This window comes from Meles meles, chromosome 11 (assembly GCF_922984935.1).
Source record: "Meles meles chromosome 11, mMelMel3.1 paternal haplotype, whole genome shotgun sequence".
NCBI lineage: Eukaryota > Metazoa > Chordata > Mammalia > Carnivora > Mustelidae > Meles > Meles meles.
The window spans coordinates 9,519,842-9,543,770 of NC_060076.1; the positions used below are offsets into that span (position 1 = coordinate 9,519,842).

Genomic DNA, 23,929 nt, shown 5'->3' on the forward strand with positions numbered 1-23,929 from the left:
GGAGATTGAAGTTGCTTTAACTTATAACTACATTCAAGCTTTTTGACTTGGTCTAAGAGTTACTGAACCATAAAATGAAGTTCGAAGTCCTGTGTGATTTGTATCTATGAACATAAGACATCTGCCGGTAGCATACAGTGAGTTCATCTGAGCTTTGATTTAATGATTAGCGCCCATTTGTCTGAAAGGAGGTCATATATGTACTTCTAAATGTCTCCCTCAGTTTCAGTGAAATCACATACACAAAAACAATTTTTAAACATAGAACAGTATTAATTATAATTAGTCTTGATCTGATCCCCTGACAGCAGCCTGTTATTCTTGTAATGTGTGTCCCTGCTTTCTGTTTGTGTTTGTTTTCAGGTGTGTTGCGCATACACAGCTGTAGCCGTACTTCTGTATCTCATAATGATTGTCCAGAGAGACATCCAGGCATGGCATAAGGACCAATAAAGGCAGTGGCTCTCAAGCTTCTTGGTCTTAGACCTCTTTACACTCCTAAAAATTATTGAGGACCCCAAAGAGCTTTTGTTTATTGGGTTATATCTACTTATTGGGAATAAAAACCGAGAAAATTTTAAATATTTATGAATTCATTAAAAAGTAATAATAAATCCATTACTTGTTAACAAATTTTTATGAAAAATAGCTATATTTTCTTTTGTTTTCCATTTTCTTTCTCTTAAGAGCATTTATTTTTGTTCCATCAGGAAGATAAATCATTGGCTAATCACCTGAACCAGTGAGCACTGTTTTATATATATACTTTTGCAGATTTCTGTAACGTCTAGCTTTATAGATGGCATCTTGATTTTCATATCTACTGCATTCAGTCTGCTATTCAGTTGTAGTATATGAAGAAAATTTGGCCTAACATAGATATGTGGTTGGAAAAGGTAGGAGTATTTCAACAGCCTTTTCAGAAATAGTGGATATTAATTTTCCTTAATATACCAAAGCTCAAGTGATTAATTTTTTTTTAAAGATTTTATTTATTTATTTGAGAGACAGAAATCACAAGTAGGCAGAGAGGCAGGCAGAGAGAGAGGAGGAAGCAGGCTCCCTGCTGAGCAGGAGCCCGACGCGGGGCTCGATCCCAGGACCCTGAGATCATGACCTGAGCTGAAGGCAGAGGCTTTAACCCACTGAGCCACCCAGGCGCCCCCAAGTGATTAATTCTTAAGGTTAGTTGCAATGTGGAATCAGAATCATATCATTGAACTTGTGCACTTGTTATTACTTTGTGCCCTTATAAGATAATAGGCATGAAAAGGGGCCAATAATGTCTTACTGTTAATATTGAGATAATGGACCCCTGAAATGCTTCTTGGGGATCACCCCTCCACTGGGTCCTGGACTGTACTGTGTGAACCCCTGACTCAGTTTACAGTTACCTACCCATCTGTCTCCTTGCTGCTGCCTGTAGGAAGGTGGTGAGATGTGAGGGGAAGGAGAAGTACAGAGGAAGGAATGTGGACTCAAGTTCAACAGATTTGTCCCAGTTCTCTCTCTTCCCCAAAATGGAATCTTAGGCGCACCTGGGTGGCTCAGTCATTAAGCGTCTGCCTTTAGCTCAGGTCACAATCCCGGGGTCCTGGGACTGAGCAGCACATTCAGCTCCCTGCTGGGTGGGAAGCCTGCTTCTACCTTTCCCACTCCTGCTGCTTGTGTTCCCTCTCTTGCTATGTCTCTCTCTGTCAAATAAATAAAATCTTTTTTTTTTTTTAATGGAATCTTGGGTAAGGTTTGACCCACTCTTGACCCTTGATGTCAGAGTTAAGATTTGAACCTACATCTCTGAACTCTATGTTCCAGATTCTTTCCAGTGTTAAGTCCCAAGGCTACTTCTCAGCCCTGGGCACCCTCAGCACCTCCTCTTTCTTTCTTTGCTTCAGGCCCTAGACGTTGCCTGCCTCCTTCTTCCCTCAACCCCCTCTTGCCAAAGCCTGACTTTGCCATTAAGATAGGTGCCTTTCCTGTTTCCTCCTTTCTCATTCTCTCCTTTCGATAGCCAGGCTCCTTCCTCGCTTAGATTTTGTCCCACAAACCTTTACAAATTACAAACGGGCTTTCTGTCATTCTTCTGGAGCCTGGTGTCAGTCCATCTGAGCACACTGATGTCAAGTCACTTTTAGGCCCCACCCCAAAATTTGATCTATCACAATACATCTTTGAGTTATTGCAGCTCGAGCGTTTTGACACGATACATTATGGTAATCCATGGCACATAGAGACATTAACACTCCCGACTTTGACAAAATACATTGTGAAGTCTTTGAAGGCACCATTACAATTTATCTTGTCATTCAGGAGGAGACCCAGTTCAGCATTAATGTAGATGAACACAGTGTGGCTTTTGTTTCATTTAATTGCTTGTGACCTTTTTAATTGCTCATTTAACAAAATACCAAAGGGTTATGTTTCAATTAAATTAACAGTTTGGGAGTGGTTTTTTTTTTTTTTAATATGTTTATTTCTAAGACATTCTGGTTCTCTCTTTTTACCTTAAATAGATAAAAAATGTCTTCTCTAACAGGAGTGGGTTTTTAAATGTGAAATTGATATATAGTAATAATTTTAACATGCAAATGGTATTGCACCTACGTATGGTTGGGTTCACTCCTTTCTGGAAGGATACAAACAGTAAAGGTATACATACAAAGTCTTTGAACTTTTCTAGTCCGAAACATGCTTTTGATACAGTCTGCTTCCGATGTTTTTTAGAGATAAAGTGTCTGTTGTGTGCAGCATTTCTGCCGCGTACTGTTTTCTTTGTGTTCCTACTACCAAATCTGTAAGCTTCTGAAGATCAGGAACCCTGCCTTATCCTCACCAGCGTGCCTCCGTAGTCTAGCGTCCCACTGGCATGGGGAGAGTAGTTGCAAGTTATATGGCTGACTGATCTATACGTGTACACGTGCCCCCTCCAAGCAGTGGCACTCCTGAGCCTACTTTGAAAAATGGCTGTGTAACTCCAAGACCTGAAGTTCAGCAGATGACCTGCTTGGGGGGTGGGTAGCACGTACTCGAGGCGAACACAGGAGTATTCATTCGCTCCCTACTCCCCCAGGTGTTGTTGCTCTTCTAATGCAAACACAGCCCTTGTCATCTGGGGCAAGGCTCAGGACTTACCAAAGTATCAGGGGGGCTTAAATCCCCAAATGGGATATGAATTTACACTGTTGGAGAGTAGAAGGTCAATGCAAGAAGCATTAGTGTGTTGAGCCAGCTCCAGCTATATAAGTCTTAAACAAAATTAATATACGGAAATTGACAAGCCTTGCTGGTTATTCCATAGCTTTAAGACCTCTACTAAAATCCTATCATCTCATCTGCCCATTATTAACATTTCAGCAAAATATAAAGTTTTCATTAATCTCCCACAGCAAATTTAGGAGTGAAAACTGGCACTTGTTTGAGCTTTTAGGACTACATTAGCTGGTGTATTAAACAAAATATGTCATTCTTCAGTAGCTTCTGTAAGAAGCTAAATCAATTTCCAGCCATATTTATGCACCACTTTATCTAAAAGCATCTGAATTATCATTTACAGCTAAGATGCTTTATTAGCAGCTGGCATTGAAATTGCTCAGTAAAAAATTATATGTCACGTTATAGTAATTTTTAAATTGGTTTTAATCCAACATCATAAAATGTAAAACTCTTAAGTGTGGGGTTTTGTTTTTTTTTTTAGTAATTGGCATTTTAGCATAATGAGCTGTTACCCCTTTCCAAATCAAATACCTGCAATATTTAGAAAATACTAATTAATAAAGAAAACGGAAGTTCTTGAGGTGAGTTGTATCCAATAATGGCATTTTCTCAGATAAGATGGCTTTAACTGATTCTTAAAATATGAAAGGATTTTAATATCACCAAAATTCTCCACAGTTCTCCAATTTAAAAGGTTCTGAAAATAGAAATAAACATCTTTGCAGTTCTGTTTCAGTAAAGTGTGTATTGGGGAAAGTGAATGATTATTTGAAACTCTGGAAGTTCTAGCCGGCCTCTTGGTTTAAGAGATGGACATTACCCAGATGATAGAAGTGCTTGCGACCATGACGCCTCTGTCCAAAATTACAGGTGTCCAAAGAAAGGTAGCAAGGTTACCTAATGTCCCTTACAGATGTTGAGTGTAACTCTTCTGATCCTAGCGATATGATGTTCGTTAAGTCACTCAGCCTCTCTGATCTACACCTTCCTGTGGACATGGCAACTCCTACTCATCCAGTAAATTTTCATCAAAATCATTTTCATGCTTTATTCTGGGCGTGGTAGCACTAGCAGGGTCTAGGCTATAATGGTGAGTAAAACAGTCACTCTGCCTGCCCTCCTGGGGCAGAGACCGATAATGATCAGCTGTGACAGCATTCTGCAGGAAAATGCTGGGTGCAGTGGTAAAAGGAGCTGTGCTAGACTTGGGGGCCCAGGGTCAGGGAAGCTTTCCCTGGAGTGTCACTTGATCTAAGCTCTTCAGGAAGAATAGGGAGGAGACCTGGAAATACAGGTCAGGAGAGAGTGAAGTGGGGAGAAGGGTGACCTGGGCAGGAGGACAATATGCACAAATACTCAAAAATGGGACCGTATTACAGGCCCAGTGAATGGCCATGCCATTCAGTGGATGGCATCGAGTAAATGACCCAGTGCAGGTGAGGCTGCGTCTTCATTGTGAGGAGAACATTATTGTAGGGGCTGGAGTTATTCTAGCTGGGAGTAATTGTAGGGTTTGGAAACCAAATTCACAATTCCCAATAAATGAGTTCAGTGTAAAGTCGCCAGAAACTAACTTTGACTTAAAAACTTACCCTGTAAATAGTAACTATGGAGAGGAAAAATGTATAATTGTCAGACTGACATTTATGTAACAGAAGTTTACTATTTCATACCCAAATCTAGCGTTTTCCATTCCTCCAGCTCTGTCCCAAGTTCTCTCTGGATTTTCCTGTGGGCCATCTCTGGGTGTTCCACACAAAGCTTAGGGCACCCTGCTCTGGTTGGCCTCTGCTGTACAGGTGCTCCCGTCCCACAGGTGGGGGTGAGGCAGAGAGCCTGATGTAGGGCTTGATCCCAGGACCCTGAACTCATGACTTGAGCTGAAGGCAGAGGCTTAACCCACTGAGCCACCCAGGCACCCCCACATTGGTTCCTATTTTATTTTATTTTAATTTAGCAAATTTAGCAAGAGCATACCAGCTCATCCAGCTGTCTGTACTGCTTGCAGAGGTACAGAGATGAATGAGAAACTGTACTGTCAAAAAGCTTCCAAATTAGGCTAGAGCAACCACTCAGCAATTTAAGTGCAAGGCTGAATGTATGTGGTCCTCTGTGACAGAATAAAAATAATCATGACTGCTATTTTATTAAGCGTATTATGTGTTAGAGTCTTCAAATACATTTTGGCATTCTGTGCATGGTAAAAACTGGGGTTCAGAGAGAGAAAGTCACTTGCCCTATATCATATAGCAAGTTAGAGGCAGAGCTGGAAATTGAACCTGGGCCTGCCTGGCTCCAGGGTCCAGTATAAACCAACTGCTATGGAATTCAGAAGGAGACAGAGTTGGAGCTGTTGGGTGGAGTTTTGGCAAGTACAGGTTAAGGTTGGAAGGGGTGTTCTAGGCTAGCAAAGGCCCAGAAATAGAAAAACCTGGACTTGGTGTGCTGTCTGAGGAGTTTGGGGGGTGCTACAAGAAGGTGTGGATGAGAAATGACGATGTAAAATTGAAAAATTATGTCTCAGCCAGATTATGGGCAGCCTTCATTGCTTGGCTGGAAACAGTGCCGCATCCAGGAGGCCATGCGAAGCCAGGGAGGATTTTCGAGCACCAGCCTTCTTATTTGTCCCCAGTATCATGTATCAGAGTACTGAGCATGCACAAAGCTCTCCCTGGACATCGAGCGAGTGAATAAATGATCAAAGCTTCAGAAAGCTGTATGAATCCGAAAGTCCTGTGGTGGCTAGATTGCACAGAGTGCCTGGTGCCCAGAAGGCCAGTGAGGAGACTGTTAAAAGCAGGAGCAGATTCGTGCCCGCACCAGTGGAGACTGTGGGGTACAAGACGGGAAACCAATGAACAGTCTGAAAATCTTGGAAAGCACAAGAATTCTTCAAGAGCATGGATTACTTTTATGATTGGAAAAATTATTATGAGGAAAAGAAACAAGAAGTGTGACCGCCCATGCTTTTGTGCTTTGAACTTATTCTCATGGAGATGGAGAGCTTCTGGCAAGCAGCAGTCTTTCTATCCTTGCGTATCCCTGCTGCCCAGCCAAGGGCCTGCCATGGAATAGGCAGTGTTTGTGGAATTAATTGTTGAATGATGAATATGCTACCATTCTCTGTTTACTGGAATGGCATTATTAAGTCATCGCTCAGCCTTTTCTTCTCGAAATTAAATAGCCCATATTATTTTAATTTATCCCAAAGCATTTTAAGCAGACACCATTTGCCAAGCCTCATGTATCTTTATGTGTTAAAGTGTTTTTTCCTCCCCAGGTTCAAGGGCAGACGGAGTTTTTGAGGAAGATTCACAAATTGACATAGCTACAGTACAGGATATGCTTAGCAGCCACCATTACAAGTCGTTCAAAGTCAGCATGATCCACAGACTACGATTCACGACCGATGTCCAGTTAGGTAAGTGCATGAACCGATGAGGGACTGGGCCCTTTGTATCAGTGGTCAGCATAAAAACGGAAAAGAAACAAGATCCGGCTTTTACGTGACCTGAATGACTAATGGTACTTTGTTTTCAGAGAAAATGTTTAAACAGTGAAATGTAAAGTACCTCCTTTTCCCCCACCTGAGTGCTCTGTCTTGTCTTCTTTTTTATGAAGCAGATTAGAAATAGAGCTAACTTGAGACTCTTTTCAAACTGATTGACTTCTGTGAAGTCCCATAATTCTTCCATTCTGTAATTCTCTTACATGCTATCCTTAGAACTGCTCTGTAGCTTTGCCACTCGCCTTTTTTTGCTCAGGTGAATTCATTGCTTATTCATTCATGCCTTTATTCAGGAAGCTTTTTAATGATCTTAGAAGTTATATTTGGATCTTCAGCAAATAATCCAGAATTAACTTTCAATTAATATTTGGATTAATTTGTTCAATTAAGTGCTAAATTTCTGTTTTGACTGACAACATAACGGGAGTAGAAAAAGTGTCACAGTAGTCAGTATTACAGCATCATCATGGTCACGGCTGTCATTTATAGGTACGTCTGTGTATAAGGCACCGTGCTAAGTGCTTCACAGACACTACTGAGCTACCACAAAGGTAGGTATTTATACCTTCGCCATCTAGCAAAGAAGGTAAATGAGGTGCCAGAGAGGTAATGTCTGATGCCTGAGCTCACATAGCAGGTAGGTGGTGGTGTTGGGAGCAGAATGCTGGTCTGGCTGACTTAAGTGCACCTGCTGCCTATGAAAGGACACTGGGAGGAGCGGGGAGCAGGCGTGGATGCCAGGCTTAGTCAGGGAGCTGACCTGTACCCTGGCTCTGGGACCGGCCTCTGCCACACCGCCCCTTCCCAGGCCTCGTCTGCCTGTGTGTGAAGGGAGGAGGTTTGTACTCCAGCTCTGAGGCCCGCTGACGATAGGTTTCTCACAGATGCTCTCTATGTGTCTCATAATAAAGGCTTTTGCAGTGCTGGTGTTCATGTGGCTAATTTGTAATAAGCCTCAGAAATCTCTGCAAATTAAAAAAAAAAAAAAAAACCTCTACAAATATTCCTCCCCAACCTGACTGCCTGGAGCTTGACGCACGCTGACAGGAGAGCTGAGTAAGTCAGACGGGGCACCAGACTCGCAGCAGCTCTGAATCGTGGCTCTGCCCATAGCCAGCTGCATTGGGCAAGTGACTTCAGCTCGCCAAGCCTCGATTCCATTGTGTCTACACGAGAGTATCAGTAGCACCAACTTCTTCAGATTACCTAGGGGAGCAATTCAGATGGGCCACGCGAAGCACTCAGCACAGGGCCTGGCAGGCGGCGGACTTTCTGGAAATGGGAGCCTTTGGTGGAACATGCAGTGGACAGACTGTGGAACTAGAAGCTGGGGTTCAAACCCTGGCTCCTTTATTAGCTGCATCACCACAGGCCGATGGTTCAGAGCCTCACTTCCCTCGTTGGTAAACTGAAGACAATAGTCCCTGTCTCACAGATGTGGTACTTACGGGAATGAAGTGTCCTCACACATGCAGAGTCCTTAGGAAGGCACCTGGCCCGTAGCAAGGCCTCAGCAAACACCAGCTGCTAGGATGATGGTGGTTCTAACAGACTAACCGGATGAGTTAGCACCCAGGAACTTGGAACCAAAACCGCAGAACCCACCTTCTTTCTCCTTTGTGGACCTGTTTCAGCCTTCTCACAAAAACAAACAAAATGCTAAATATCTAAAATGGTTAAAACAAAAAATACTTATTCATAATGTTGATTCTTAAAACATAAAACTCTTTACTGTCTTTCTTCCTAGGGCTGCTTTTCCTGGTTCTTCTCATAGAAATAAAAATAATGAGGCTGCTCAAAAAGAAGCCAGATTCAGAACAGGGGGAAAGGTCCATACTATATTATTCTACTATGTAATATTTAGAAATACACAAAAATAATGTTGGTGCTCTAGTGGTGAGTGTAAATGCCTTCCAGAAATACACAATAACCTATGGTGTAGAAGTAATGATGGTGGTTATCTGTGGGGAGCAGACGCTGTGGAGACTGCAGGGGAGTCTGGGGATGCCGGTAAGGTTTCATTTCTTGATCTGGGCACTGATTACATTCTTGTGTGGACTTTGTGGAAAAATCAAGTTATAGACACTCTTAGGACCATGCACTTTGTATTGTATATTTCTAGTAGAAGTTACTAAAAGAAGAATTCTGTGCAGACGTCTAGTTTGTGTTTGCCTGCAGTACCTTCCCAGGAACAAAGGAGTGAGTCTAGCTTTAGGAAACCCAGTAAGTAGCCCAACTGCAGCCAGGATCAAGGCAGGAATTTTCCCAGGTGAACATCATCAGTAAGTCCACGAATTCCCGAAGTAAAAAAAAGCAGTGCTTTGGAAAAATAATCAAGATCATCGGCTTCTTTCCCACACATTATTTCCAGAGGCAAAAAGCCAAACTTTAATTCATCAGATTCTGACATGTATATTCACTTAAAGGAACAGGCCCACAAAAGGATCTGGGGGCAGAGCCCTAGTCTGTAGTCAGGACTGGGTTTAAATCCCAGCATTACCGCTTGCCTGCAGTGTCACCTTGGGAAAATGCCTTCTCCTTTCAGTCGTAGTTTCTGTCGTCTCTAGAACGGGAGTTACAACATTTACCTTTCAAGATAGAAAAAAGAGTATATGGCCCATAGAAGCTCTGTTCTGAATAGAAGCTCGTCTTAGTGTTGTTATTGTTGCCGCTGTCGACCTATTTTGCCCACAGCTTTCTGTCCTAGTCTGCCATCTTGAAATTAACCACATCAGTCGGGTTAGGTAGTGGCTCTTTTGGCCAGGTTTCACTTGTAGCTACAGTAGAGAAGCCTTGTCAGGTAGAAACGGATGATGAGAGTGATGCAGGTGTCTCTCCCTAGAGCAGTAGTTCTCAGAAGTGTGTCAAGAGGCCAGGCCCCAGTCACCTCTGGGTGTTTCCAGTGGTACACATGGCACCCTCTGGTGGAGAGACACAGCTCCAAGGAGCTTCCAGACAATCAGATGTTGTCAGAGTACTTGTTTCAGTTACGAATCTAAGCTCAATCTTGAGGATTATAAACAGAAATTTCATTCATTAGTCCTAAAGAATTTTGTGACAATCACAGAAACGGCGCCCATGAGTACAGTGAATAAATAAGCCCATTTCTACTGCCACGTAGTTGAGTTCCGTATGTAACTTTAGACCCCCTCTCCCTCCCTGCAAAGCAGGTAACACCCTTTCATTTTCATAGTAACAACAACAAAGACCTGCTGAGTGATCCAGGAATTCTTTCTTTCCGAAACTGAATCTATTGTAAAGTACAGGGCAGCAAACAGCGCACCTTTTAGGAGCATTTGAGTGAGCAGCTGGGTTCTGAGATCAGTAAATAATTTATTTTATTTCAACTGACTAGCCAGGTGCTTCTGATCTTTCCTGACACTGATGGATGGTCTCCTCCTCTCATCCATCCTGTGTCAGAGCAGAGATTTCCCTCGCCCCCTGTGGCAAGTTCTTCTAAGTGGGAAGTGTCTGTGTGCGGCATTTCCCCAGCAGCCCTGCTGATTCCACAGAAAACTGCCCATGCACTCTGAGTCAGTGGTACATAGGAGCACACGGCAGCAAGCAGAATTCCCAGGCTCCGCGGGGCCATCACGGCTGCTTGTCTCCTGACTGGGTAGTCGTGGCCCGTGCTTCCGTTTCACCATCTGCCATCTGCTTCTGAGAAAGTCAGGCGAGGAGGGACTCAAACTTGGATCTGCAAGACCCAGACTTAAACTGATTTTCCACCAGACGTTTCTGAGATTGAAAAACTTTATTGGCGTCCATTAGTGAAACTTACGGCAAAGACCTGATCTTTTTAAATAATATTAACATGAAGAATTACAATTTTTGAAAGTAGTTCTCTATCAAGTGTATGTTGCTATGGGCCAGGCACTTTGCTGATCACTCTTATTCTTGCCTCCTATAATCCTGTCACTATTACTGGGTAGTACTGATATTATCTCCGTTTCTTATATGAGGAAACTAGGATATAGGGAACAATTACTTGTTAACTAATGAAGCTGGGATCGGAACCCAAGACTGCCTAAGCCTGAGTCCTGCACCTAGCTACCGTGTTATGCCTTGAAGGCAGATTGTCATCTCACGAGCACTCTGTACCTCTGGGACAGTTTGCAGTGTACGGCCAACTTTCACCCCCGCACCTTATTTAATCCACACAGAACACTGATGATATTACTCCCATTTCGTGACTCAAAAAAACAAGGCTTAGAGGAATAAATGAAGTAATGGGATGTGTACGGAGAATTTAGTGTTTACTGGCACACGGCTATTACTTAATAAGCACTAACTTTCTTTCCCTCCCTCCCAGCCGTCAGGATATACAGCAGGATATCCAGTCCCAGTAACAGAACTGGGACTGAAGCCCAGTCCCATACAACAAGCCCAATCCATCAGGCCGTGGATGCCTCAGTCATTAATAACTTGCCTTCACAAAGGAAGTGATTACTTACTGGCCAGTTCCAAAATGCTACACATCCTCCCTCTTCCCCTGCCCCAGCTTCTGGAGGTCAGGGTCAGGGTAGCACGTGTGCTGCTGGCCCGTCCTCCGTTGACGTTGTTTACCAGTCACTGCACCGCTTCCCTCTGGGCGCAGACCCGATCTCAGAACCCTTTCTAATACGGCCCTGTAAACGATCGCTAGCAGTCAGTTGAAGTTGGTTCTTAAGTCAAGGTCTATTCACCATCCCTGCCCTGTCAGCCTGGAAAGTTTACCACATAAAACCGTCATGCCTGACCATTCCCATTTTTTCTCAGAATCATTCTTGGACTATTTCGTCTTGTCTGCTTCCCCTCTGTGTTGGGCCTGAAAGTACAGGTGCCCGTAAGTGTAGACTTTGTTTGAGCTTATACCAAGTTGAGGTCATTTCCATTAACATGATCTCCCGTGTGTCTGATCCCATGTGCCTGACCATAGCGTCAGACGCTAGGACATGTGTGCTGCCCAGAGATGCCAAGGCTGACAGTTAAAGTGGGTTTGGAGAAAACCAAACTAAAGGGTCAGGTGGTGAATGCCAGCCACAATCTAGGAAGCCCAGAGTGTATTATCCGTATGTGTTGGGAAGCTGAATTATGATGCCCTAGCCAAGGGGCTGCCAGAAACCCGTATAAGAAACAAAGCAGAGAGGACCAAGATACCCCCATCGTACACCTCCTACTTACACAATGCATCAGGGCAGTGATTGCAACCCTGACTGCCTATCAGAATCACCAAGTCCCTGATCCCATCCCAGACCAGCTAGCTCAGAATCTCCCCTTAATTGTGTGGCTTGGGAAATGTAGCCTCTCAGTATCCAAAGGACTTTCTTGCTTCTTATCTCTTTGTCCAAGGCTTGTTTTTACTGACTGGGCAGGTCAGCCTGGTGTGCCCCACGCAGGGTCTCGGGCTGAGAAGTGCTTTGACAGTTGTGCCACTGTGTTCACTTGATCCCTTCACCTTATCATCTGTCAGGTTAGACCTTCCCCAGGGCACCAGAGGTTTAGGTTACTGAATCCGTAGTATCCCGTGAATTCCATCTGTGTCGTAATTGCATATATAACCTAACATCATCCCCTGGAAGATACACAGACCCTGTGCAGGATTTGCCGATCAAGACTGTCTCATAAAATAATCTTGCTGAAAGCTTCCATGGTTACCTTCACTGTCTCTTCATAAAACAATCCATATGTATAATCATAACACTTGTGATCCGAGTAGTTATCTATCAAAAATATCAAGTACAATAGCACATATCGTAGAGAAGGCAGAGAGGTTTCATCTCGTGAACGGACTCCAGGCAAGCTTGCGATGGCTGCCCAGAGCATTATGCTGAGGCGGCATCTGGAGCTGCGTCTGAGGGCAACATAAAGAAACTCTGTGATTGATTAAAAATGCCTGCCCTGGGCCTGAGCATGATGAGAGGCAGCGTATTTGCCATCTATTGTCTTCCCTGGCTTATCTGTCCTATCGCAGTTATTATTTAACCCCCTAGTCAATATCTACGAGCCAGCGCTCAGGGAAGACTTCACTACGGTGCCGTTTCCTAATACAATATGCAGACTTACGAAGCACATTAACACGAGACTAAATGAGTGAAAGCAAACAGCTGTGGCCTGCACTTTTTTTTTTTTCTACTCACTCTGGTGCTCTGTGTGGCTCTATGAATAAAATACTTGCCCCTGTCATTTTCCAGTTGGGGTACCTATGGAATATAGTTGGAGTAATTACATAATCTGGAAATGAGGGTTCTTAGCAAGTGGATGGGTTTTCCCTCCACTTCTGTTTCATTTTTCTTACCGAATACCAAGTAGATAGCCTCCTCCATTGAGATACACAGAAATGATCATGAGAGACATCCATCACACTTTGCTCCAGAATCCCTGGGTCCGCTGAGTAATTGGAGGATGGCAGTCTAATATCACAGGATGGTTCTGTCCCTGTTGTGACAACATTTTCTGAACCAAACTTTGCAACAGAACTTAACAAGAGCTAATGAGCTTATGAAAGACCAGGACAAATACTATCAAGACTACCTCCAGAAAAAAAAGGAAAAAAACATTTTTTTTTTTTTTACATTAGTGCTTAATGCAGTGATTGGGTCAAGGGAAATCCCCTGATAGGGAATAGCAAAAACTCAAGGTTTTTCCTAACTCTGTACCTTCCTCTAATTCCCCCCTCCCAGACCTACCCTTTTGAAAACACCTGTTGAATAATCCAGGATTATAACTGACAGTGTATCAGGTTCCTCAGATGGTTGAGAAAGCCTTGAGAATGGAAAAGTTGAGAGCCACCGGCATAAAGAAATTAATGGGAACAGGATAAGGGAGCGTCCGTCAAGGTTCTGTATTCCTTTTAGCATGCGCTCACCCTTGGCATTTGAGCTCGAGGAAGCTCTCGTCTTTCCCCACTCTACGAGTGATACCATAAATTCTCTTGGGAAATGGCATATGCGTCCCAACTGGATGCTGTAAGCTCACTTGAAGCATCTGTTTACCAGGAGAATATTAGTTTGGGAAACTAACTTCCCTAATACACAATCTTTGTAAGTGCCTTCTTTACAGAGAGCCCTTAGCCCTCATCCAGGGACAGGTGTTACTGGGTGAATTGGTCCCAGGTCTCGTTCACTAGGCTCTACCCTTGTGCTGAGCGCTGTGCTGATTCATGGTCTCATTCATGTTCAGGCCACCCCTTAGTTTTCATTCCAAAGATAATAGCCTAGTCAAGTACACTCAGGCTTGTCACTCATTCCCTAACTGACCACACATTGGAATTGGCAGCTCTTAGCTGTAGTTCCCAAAAGGTTTCAGATGGTTAGCACTTGAATGGAACCAGTGATTCTGGGCCTAGTACCCTACTTGATCTCAAGAATGTAAGGCTCTACTGGGTCTCATTATAGTTTGGGCCAAAATATGATATTATTTTCTATTTTGGGTCCCTAAGGGAGACAGTGCTTTTCATACTGTTAATGCATTTGATCACAGTGTGAGTATACCCACTATATAAACTTAATGCATTGAGACAGGAGAGCTGGTCTGTTTAAACCCTGGCCTGATAGCTTGGGGATATGAATTATGGGTATAGCTCTGTCATTAATGGGTGAAATCGGACAAGTCATATCCCCACCCTGAGCCTCAATTTCTTCATATGGAGAATATAAGCCCCAGACTAGGTGATCTCTGAGGTCTCATTAAGCCCAAACAGCCTTTGTATCTGATCCTGTGTGTAAATTCAGACAAGTTTCAAAGACTTCCCTGACTGCTCTGTGGACGCTATCGATTGGCTGTGTGGATTCAGCACAATCCACTCCAGCAAAGAGTTGTTCAGTGACACTCCCAGGGGCTTTTCCAGGCTTTCATAAGGCTCTAGGTAACCCGAAGACAAGAGGATTGTAGAATTATATAAAAAGCTACTCCAGGATTTAACAACAGTGGAGCTTTTCTAGTCTTAGATTCAAAGTTGTAGGAAATTGATGAATGAACCACAGCTCATGATATCTGAGCAAATAAATAATAACTCAGGAAATACACTGAGGCACGGAATATTAAATGCCCTAATTTTTGCTGAATTTGTGTTTTAGCTTCTTAGAAGGGCATTTTAAGTGTACCCTAGGGGAGGTCATGCCTCCTGAGAGTCAGGCATGCACCTCTGGGGCAGTGGGAAGCAGTGAACTGGTCAGGATACATCCTGGAGTTGGTCAGATAGACCTGGGCTTCAGCCCACCTTTACCACTTTCTGACTTCATTCACCCTGCGGAAGTACGTCATTTCAGCTTTCTGTACTTTCTCTAATAATCTCACTGATAACTGATTGAGCCGTCTTATGTGCCAGGCACTCTGCTGGGTTTTTTACATGCTTATGTCACCCTATCTTCATGACATCCTGGGAGTTGGTACTGTTTGTTACCCCCTTTTACAGAGGAGGAAGCTCAGGCTTACGAGGGGAAAAGTACGTTCTCCCAGGATAACAGTAGTGGGAATGTGCCGGCAAACCCAAGAGCCCCAAACTAATGACCTAAAGACCTTGGAGGTGGTTGGGGCTGGGGGGAGGGGCGGGGGGGGTCCCCATAGTGCAAATGTTTCCACAGCTCCAGGTGTGAGAACAGTCTTTCTGATGTCAAACTGCACTGTTGGTGGAGGTTACAGGAAAGAAGAATGGCCAGTGACCCTTAGTGATGGAAGATTACTACAAGGATGCAGAGAGTGAGGCTATTGGTCTCCCCAGCTCGACACTCGTTCTGAATCCTGGTGCTCCCAAAGCTAGGATGTAGAGCAGATCCTGGAGATAATGCGCCCAGACCAGGGCCAGTCAGGCCTCTTGTTCACATCCCTTCTGGGGCTCCCTGAGCTTCCTGTCCAGACCCTCATTTCTGGGTCTGTGTCCTATCTCTTAGCCCAGTGCCTAACCCCCAATAATGACAGTCACGAGAAATAGTGGTGTAGGTCACCAGTGATGTATTAAGCACTATTCCAAGCACTTTACACATCTTACTTAATCATCACAAAAGCCCAGGAGATAAATTCTGTTACCATCACCATTTTAAGGTAACTTGTCCAAAGTCACATGATCAGGAAGGCAAACTGATACTCCAGCTTAAGACACTCTGGCTCTGAAGTCCATGTCACTACCCTCTCTGCACCACTGCCTTCCTGATCAGAAGCGTGGTGAGCTCTCAGTCGCTCTACGCAACAGGACCCAGCACAGGGGAGGCCAAAGTAGGTATCCAGTGTGTTAGCAGAAGATGATGTATGTGCTCATTTCCTTTTATGGAAATCTTCTGGTTAGTTAAAACAGACGAAGGTCTCCTTGTGATAACTCTAAAGCCTGGGACACATAGTTTCCCCAGAGAGTTGTACGTACGTTAGAGTTGTGTTTTTGTTTATTTTGAGCTGTCTTGTTAGGGAAGGATTTATGTGCTGGCATTGACCTAGGACAGCAATCAGGCATTGTTTTCTGCCTTTGACAGTTGGCGTGATAGTTTGCTTCCAGTGAAGTTTGACTCACTGTATCTGGGAGCTGTCAGAAGTGGGAGCACGAAAAGGTCATGACGGATGGCCATGGATAAGTGGGTAGGGGAGGAGAGCTGGGGAAAGAAGGCAAGCGGCATCCCTTGCTTCTGAGGGAAGGGGCTGACACTGTCCACTTCAGGCCAGCCCCCGCGCTGTCTTCCTCGCTTCTCACAGCTGCTCAGGTAGAGCCTTTGGGGGTGGCCCCAGGGTGGCCGTAATGCCGCAGCGGGAACCCTTCCCAGCCTTCCCAGCCGCTCAGCCACTGGGTGCTTGAGAGCTGCTAGTTGGACGTAGTCTTTGTGTAGGGCTGCTTTCATGATTACCCATCCCAGGATTCAACATACTCCCTTCCCCACACTGGAAAAGTTGGGAAAGGGTACTGAATCCTGAAGTAGAAACCAAGAACATGTCAGCTCCTAAAATGAGGTTTGTTTTATTTTGGGTGAAATTTCTGTTTTGGAATAATACAGAAAAGGAAAGGATGTAATCTTACTAACCAGAATTGACCACCGTTACCAGTTTGGAGCATATCCGTTAGATCTCCTTTCTATAAATATTTTTCCTGTCCTTTTCACTTAGCTTCACAAGAATTTTTCCAAGTCAAAGCTTTTCTCATACATATTTTTTTCATGGTTGTGTTGTATTCTCTCATGGTTGGATTAACTGTTCCTCTATCAGCCATTTAAGTTGGAGAAATGTAAACTTAAACCAGCTTCCCTTGTTTTCTGGGACATATGTTTATAATTTGAATTACTTAAAAACAGTGCCTAAGTGACACTTTAAGGAGCACGCCTGTCCTTCCTTCGTGACTTCACACAAAAGCTTTAGCCAAGGACATTAAAACCATGCTCAGCGGTCATAAAGAAGAATATTGATAGGATTTCAGGCTTCGATTTGCCACGTCTGAACAAAAATAGGTGTGCAAGTATTGGCACATTTGAATGTTTATTTGTTCTTGGTAAAAATTGAAAGAGGACATTAAAGACTAGTTAGAATTCCCCATTATGTCTGGATCCAGCTGAATGAGGCTGTGCGGAGCAGTGGGAAATACCATGCTTGGGAACCAGGCAGCTCTGGGCTTAAAAGTTCCCCAAGCCAGGACAAGCACCTTCACCCCTCCTAGGGCATGTAATACAGAACATGTAGGACAGTTCTTGCAGAAGAGCATAGTGGCTAAGAGGACAGATTCTAGAGCCAAATCTCCTGGCTTTCTCCCAGTTCTTGCTTTACCACTTTTTAGCTGTGTGATCTTGGGCAAGTTACTTAACCTCCCTGTGCTTCAGTTTTCTCATCTATAAAATAGGGATAAATATAGTAACCAGTGGGATAAAGATGTCCTGAGATTAGAATCAATGCACACAAACGATCTCTAACCACGCTGACATGTGTTTGCTGCCAGAGGTGTTCCCCTCTCTTTATCCCTGGTGTGGATTGTCGTGCCAGCCTCCTGACTGGTCACCTCTCCACCAGGCTGCTTCCTCCTTTCGACCAAGAAGGACACCTGGGACTCCCGAGCAGGGACAGAAGTGGTCTCTCTTTGCTTCCAGGCTAGGTTCTGGAGACTCTTCAGCAGCGGGTTCTGGGTCCTTCAGGGAGGGTGGGCTCCAAGGTTAGACCACCTCAGGCCCACCTGAACTGGAAAGCAGAGGGTCATCACTTGTGCAGCAGGAGCAGATTAGCTCCTGTGGGCTGTGGGCCCTGCTTGAAGAAGCTGAGACACACACATCTCAAGTAGGGTGAGATTATTTAATGTACAAAAGGATTTTTCCCATCAGGAAAGATCCCCCTACAGGTTCCTTTAAATACTGACTCCTCTAGGCAGGCAAGTGTTTTACAGATCATTAACTACTTGACTGAAAGCCTGCAGGGCAGAGAAACTTAAAACTAAAGTGTTGGGAGCCCGTGCCAATTATAGATCAACCCAAAATGAATACAAAGTATCTCTGGAACTAGAAGTCAGTGGGAAAATGTGACTTGATTCAGAAAAAAATCTGATTTACAGGCAACTTTTTGGGAACACACCAGTTGTTTAAACGGTGTTCCACCTGCCTGCCCATCTTGAACCTAATGCATTCATCTCCCACATCTTCATTCCCCAAACGCCGGAATTGGGGTTCCCCTCTGCGAACCGTGACTGCACAGTAATCCCCGGAAAGGGCGTCGTTGGGAAAGTGTTCTTGTGGCCGTGCAGAGCGCAGGCAATTGATGCAGAGATAGAGCCCGAAATGGATGAACTATACAGTAACAATTTGCAGATAAAAATAATAGAAGTTAAAGTGTACTTTACATGATAAAAGAAAGATGAAAGAGGACGAGAGTCTGTTACATCTGAGATGGTTACAAAAGTCCTGCTTTGTGAAGTAGGCTCTGTTGAAAAGATTGATGCCATGGGGAGTGACCTTGGCTTGGAGCAGGAGCTGGTGATGTATGTATGAGCATCCCTCTGCTAAATGGACCCAGATTTGTAGCACTAATATACATGGGAGCCCAGAACCAAACTCAGTACGGCAATAAATCAGCGGCCACTTTGGGTGTCATTTCTGGTTTATATTCCACTATTGTTCTATCACTGTAATTCATGTCACTATCATCTTTTCATCTGGAACAGTTTTATATAATTTTCCAGTGGAGTTACCTGACAAATCCTATCAAATTAACAAGGTGCATTAACAATATTGACTGACTACGGCTTCAGGAGTTGTGGGGCCGTCGAACAAAATTTTAAAGCCGTACCTCTCTGGTGATGATTTTTCCCCCCCTTCTCTTTCTGAGAAAGGAATGTGGGGCAGGGTTTATTCCACATAAGAGATTTGCACATTTATTTTGCTCTGCTCGTTTTTGACTTTTATAAATGTCAAAATAAGCAGAGGAAGGAGAGGGGACCTAAACAAACAAACAAAAAACCACAAAACAAAAAAACCACTTGCTACCAACAGCCATGGCATAAGTACTTTTCTTTTTTCAGGGAACTATAGAAATGTCCAGATCTTTAACAATTAATGACCAAATTGGAGGGAAGAGTGTAACTGGGTAGTCATAATCTATTTTAAGTGAAATGTAATAAAATTGGTCTCCTGATCCATTCTCACCCTCCTGAAATCATCTAGACCTGAACGGCCAGAGTCCACTGAACTTAGGACATTGTGCCTGATTGAAATATGGTGTTCCTGAAATATGTCTAATGACAAATTCCAGCATTCAATTAATAAAAAAAAAATACCAATTGTTCATCTTTCCGAAAGACCACCCAGTAATGACCAGGGTTAAGTAACTGTACTGCACTGTCTCCTCTGAAGACAGCAGACAAGACTCTACCAGAGTCTGCACGGTCTCTTGCCTTTCTTTGTCTGCTATTTGGAATTTCTTTATTCACAAAACAAAATAGAAATGGAGTGTGTGGCAGACCTAATCGCTAGAATTTTTTTTTATATTTGTTTTCTTGTTTAATTTTGAATTTGCTCTCAGACTGTGATCATGGTGGTATTGGGGGGTTTTGTTTGTTTGTTTGTTTCTTAATTGAGCTCTTTCTTTTATCTGCTTTTTCTTCTGGTCTACGAAGTTTTCTCATGTTGTCTTGAAAAATTCCCGAGTGTGATCCATGGGGTGAAAGGTATTAATTCTGATGATCTTTTTGTTACAGTATGTACATTTGATGGTTTTAATTATGTCCTATCTTCACTTGATTTTGCTTTTTTCCACTTTGCCCCTGACCTTTAAAGTATGGCCTAAATATTAATTACTTTCAAGATTCTCTCTGGGGCCCACTCTGGAAGGCATATTGAAGGTTTTTGTCTCACTCCATGAACAGATTCCTCGATTTTCGGCAAAAGGGGGAGCAGAGCGCGTCTAACCCAGATCGTGTGTGTCCAGCTGAGCATGTACTGCTCAGTGACACCGGGAGAGCAATTGCCAGGCACTGCCGCTGTTATCCTGGGACACCTTTCATCCCTGGCGTTACCTTTGTTCTCCGAAAACCTTTGCTCCCAGCTACTGTACAGTATGTTATGTCTTCCACAGCTCTGAAAATGAAACCCGAAGTGCCGGTGTTTAACATGCTGGATTCCTGTTGTAAAGTCTTTGTTGCATAAAGCTCACACCCAGTGCTGTTTCTCCCTCAGAGGAGAACCAGTGACCTCCACAGACTGAAGCCAAGCTCCCAGACTTGAACTTGGAAGGCTTTATGTAAAGGACCCTTTGATCCTCCTGTGACTTCCTCTCAATATAGCTGGGATAATTATTTAGTGTCAGAAAAGGAAAGAGATAGATTTTTTCCTATTTTTAGTGTGTAAGATTCTTCTAGACCAGAAAGAAAGAAACAAAAGATCACTGATGGAAAAAAAAATTTTTTTTTTAAATGAACCTCACATTATGGTTTATTTCACTACAACACAGAGGTGTTGTATAGGGTTAACAATATGTAGGTAAACTCTGTATTGTATCTGTGGTACATCTAAGACAGCATGTTTCTTAATACCTTTTTTGTATGGATTTTGGTGGTTTCTCCCCCAACTCACCCAACCCAGAAAACCAGGCTGTGCACTTCTGTGTGTCATTTGGAGTCTGATGAGCTGGTGGCATTCCCCAAAGCCATAAGAAAGAGCTCTTTCCATCCAATTTAGGATTTAAAAAACTGGTCAAATGATTACACTGAAATCACTTACACCTTCCACTTTTTGTGGCTTCTTTTTTGTCCTCCCACCCCCCACCCCGGCCTTACAGGTATCTCTGGAGACAAAGTAGAGATAGACCCTGTTACGAATCAGAAAGCCAGCACTAAGTTTTGGATTAAGCAGAAACCCATCTCAATCGATTCTGACCTGCTCTGTGCCTGTGACCTTGCTGAAGAAAAAAGCCCCAGTGAGTAGTCCCTTTTATTTATGTCTTCTTTCTCTCTTCCCCCTCTTCCCCTCTGTGTGCTGGGTGCCAGGAGAATATATTGCCACCGTGTCCTTTTTTCCTTGGGTCTGTTTAATTCATTACCAGAAATTTCTTTTAATCAAACAGGATTGTATTATGGTGCCCAGAGCCTGACATAGACCCCCATCCTGTTAGGTCTTGATGGCAGCAGAGAACCTCACAGCCTGGCTTCTGACCTTAAGAGCCCTGCCCTGGGGGATGGGGGCGGGTTCCTGCTGAGAATTTGACTCACCAGAGCCCTCATTTCACTTTGTGCTCCCTTCCTCTTCCCATGTGGGGGACTTGAGCAGTCAGACCCGGACCTGCCTGCCTTCTTTGCCAGATCGAGGGAAGCTGGGAGATTTCCTGTGGCAGCCGAAGACTAGATTTAGATATCCATCAAGCCGGAAGTGTCAACACCCTCCAGATTATTGGCAGCTGCATGACCTCCCAGCTCATAATTAAACTCCTGCCTGGTCCTGCAGAAGAGATCGCTGCTGGGTTGGCACTCCTCTGCTTAAATTATCGAAGTAGATACAGTCTGGTTGTATATTTTGGCATATTATATTTTTGCAGCTAAGTAATTGAGTGTAGTATTTAGATTAATCATTTTTAAGACTTCAGTCCCATCAAGAGGCAGAAAGGACACGGATCACACTGAAATTCCTCCATGGAAGAAAAAAGTTTTAACCGTACAAGTTGCCTGGGAAAGGCTGCAAGACAGCAGTTGTCGGAGTCTGGTACATATCAGCATTGCCTGTGGAGCCTGTTTAAAACACAGTTCTCCAGGGCCCATCCCCAACGGGTTCTTTTTTTTTTTTTTTGAAGATTTATTTATTTTATTAGCATGCATGCATGGGTAGGGGGAGGGGCAGAGGGAAAGAATCTTCAAGCAGACTCACTGCTGAGCTGGTGGCCTGATGCAGGGCTGAATCTCACCACTCAAGAGATCATGAGGTCATGACCTGAGCCAAAACCAGGAGTCAGACACTTAACCCAACTAAGCCACCCAGACACCCCTCCCCAGTGGGTTCTGGTTCATTAACTTGGAGGATGACGTGAGCTTCTAATTTTTGTGAATCCCCTTTATTCCAGTGCCCACTGAACTGGGGAACAAATGTTACAAGGAATGACATACTCAAAAGGGACAATACGAAATATAAAGGCCAGCAAGTGTTTATCATTTGGTTCAAGCTTTTGAGATAACACTGATTAAGCAGGGACCTAAAAAGCAGGGAGCCCCATGAAGGGGTCTTACGGACAGGGCATCTGCCACATTGCATTTATGTGGGTGTTTGTGTTTTGTCACATCCAGCTGTGCTAGGCTACATAGTCTCCTCCTTTCAACCCATTAGTCTCCAGCTTGGCAGGAAGGGAGAACTCAGTGGTACAGGGGGAAAGGAGGCAAGCTGTGCCCATCCACTCCCCCCACCCTTTCTGCCATTCTTTTCATCCCAGTGAGGGGATTCTGCAAGATGGCTGCCAGAAAGGGCTGGTGAGAAAATTGGTTACCGTTCTGGGGCCCTTGCCTCTGCCTCTAGATAAACATCTTCTTCCTAATTCCTCTCACTCCAGCTTATCAGCCAATAAAGATGTCATTGTTCTATCATCTTTCTTCCCAAGAATTCAGGATGCTTTGAAAAGTTACATTGTGTAAATTCTCCATGTCTCTGAAAAATGAAAGGCAGTCACATGTTGTATAGAGGGATAAGCTGGAGTAGAAAGGTTAGGGAGAGAACTAGAAATAGGATTCACATTTCCTTTACACTCATACGAAGACACTCACTTGCCAAGTAAGGCTGTGTGTGATTCAGGCACTGAACGGTGAGGGTGTAACAGACCCCATCCAAGAGGAAAGGAAGAAAAGATGCCCAGCCACCATCTCCAGTTGCCTCTTGCCAATAGGCAGTCAGGAAGCAAGTATTACCCATCTCTGAGAGTGAGGCCAAGTCTCAAGACTTGAGGATACAGAGCAGACGTGGTGCCCGCCATTTCAGTATTGGCAGTCCAGCAAGGAGAGTCTTTTGTCTTATTTTCAGACCTGCCGGGGGGTTCTGTGTAAAAACTGCACGTGTGGGTCCTAGGGAGGTTTCCTGCTCTCTCACTCTGGCTCCAGAGATCTAGAAATTGTGGTTTCCTTGAACAGAGAGGTTCACTGTCCCAGTGAGACCTTTCCCAAGTCCCTGTTGCCCATCACAGTGCTTTCCAACCCATGTTCCTCAAAGCTCTAGGTTCTGGGGGGGCGGGAGGGGGGACCTCAGGGGCCTGGGGGTGAGAGAAGGGGCAGGTTTGGGCATAAGGTCTCCCCTTCAACCAATAGAGTACTACTTTTTTCTGTTTGGGGATTCTGCATTTAAAAATCAACCAATTCTCTTGGTCTCACAAAACAAACTGAGGATTGGCGGGGGCTAGGGAGGGGAGGTGGGGTTGTGGAGGACATTGGGGCAGGTACATGCTATGGTGAGTGCTGAAGTGCGTAAACCTGGCGATTCACAGACCTGTACCCCTGGGGCTAATAATACCTTATATGTTAATGAAAAAAATAAATAATTATTTTTAAAAAATAATAAAAATAAAAAGTCAACCAATTAAAAAGGATTTTGCTGCTTAAAAAAAAAAAAAAAGTTTGAAAGTTGCAGACTCACAGAATAGACTCCAGGCTCCTCAGCAAAGGTCTTTACAGACATTGACCACTCCAGGTGCGTAGCCCACAATTTCCCATCCTGAACTTAGGGTATAGCTGCCGTGAACTGTTTCCCACAAACACACCTCGCATTGTGTGCTGCTGCTATTCCCATGGCCTGCAGTGCACGTCCCCGCTGCCCC

The 23,929-nt window shown here is 44.0% G+C and overlaps 1 protein-coding gene across 7 annotated transcripts in view; it reads left to right on the forward strand.

Annotated features, from left to right (window-relative positions):
* The window catches only part of MAPKAP1 (MAPK associated protein 1), a 249,295-nt gene that overhangs the window by 196,848 nt on the left and 28,518 nt on the right, over positions 1-23,929 (forward strand). For 6 of the 7 annotated variants that reach the window (XM_046022726.1, XM_046022729.1, XM_046022731.1 and 3 more), the window contains 2 exons: positions 6,494-6,634; positions 20,927-21,064. In XM_046022726.1, coding sequence (XP_045878682.1) covers positions 6,494-6,634; positions 20,927-21,064 — 279 coding nt within the window. The remainder of the gene's footprint in view (positions 1-6,493; positions 6,635-20,926; positions 21,065-23,929) is intronic. The other variant, XM_046022730.1, reaches the window with a different exon arrangement.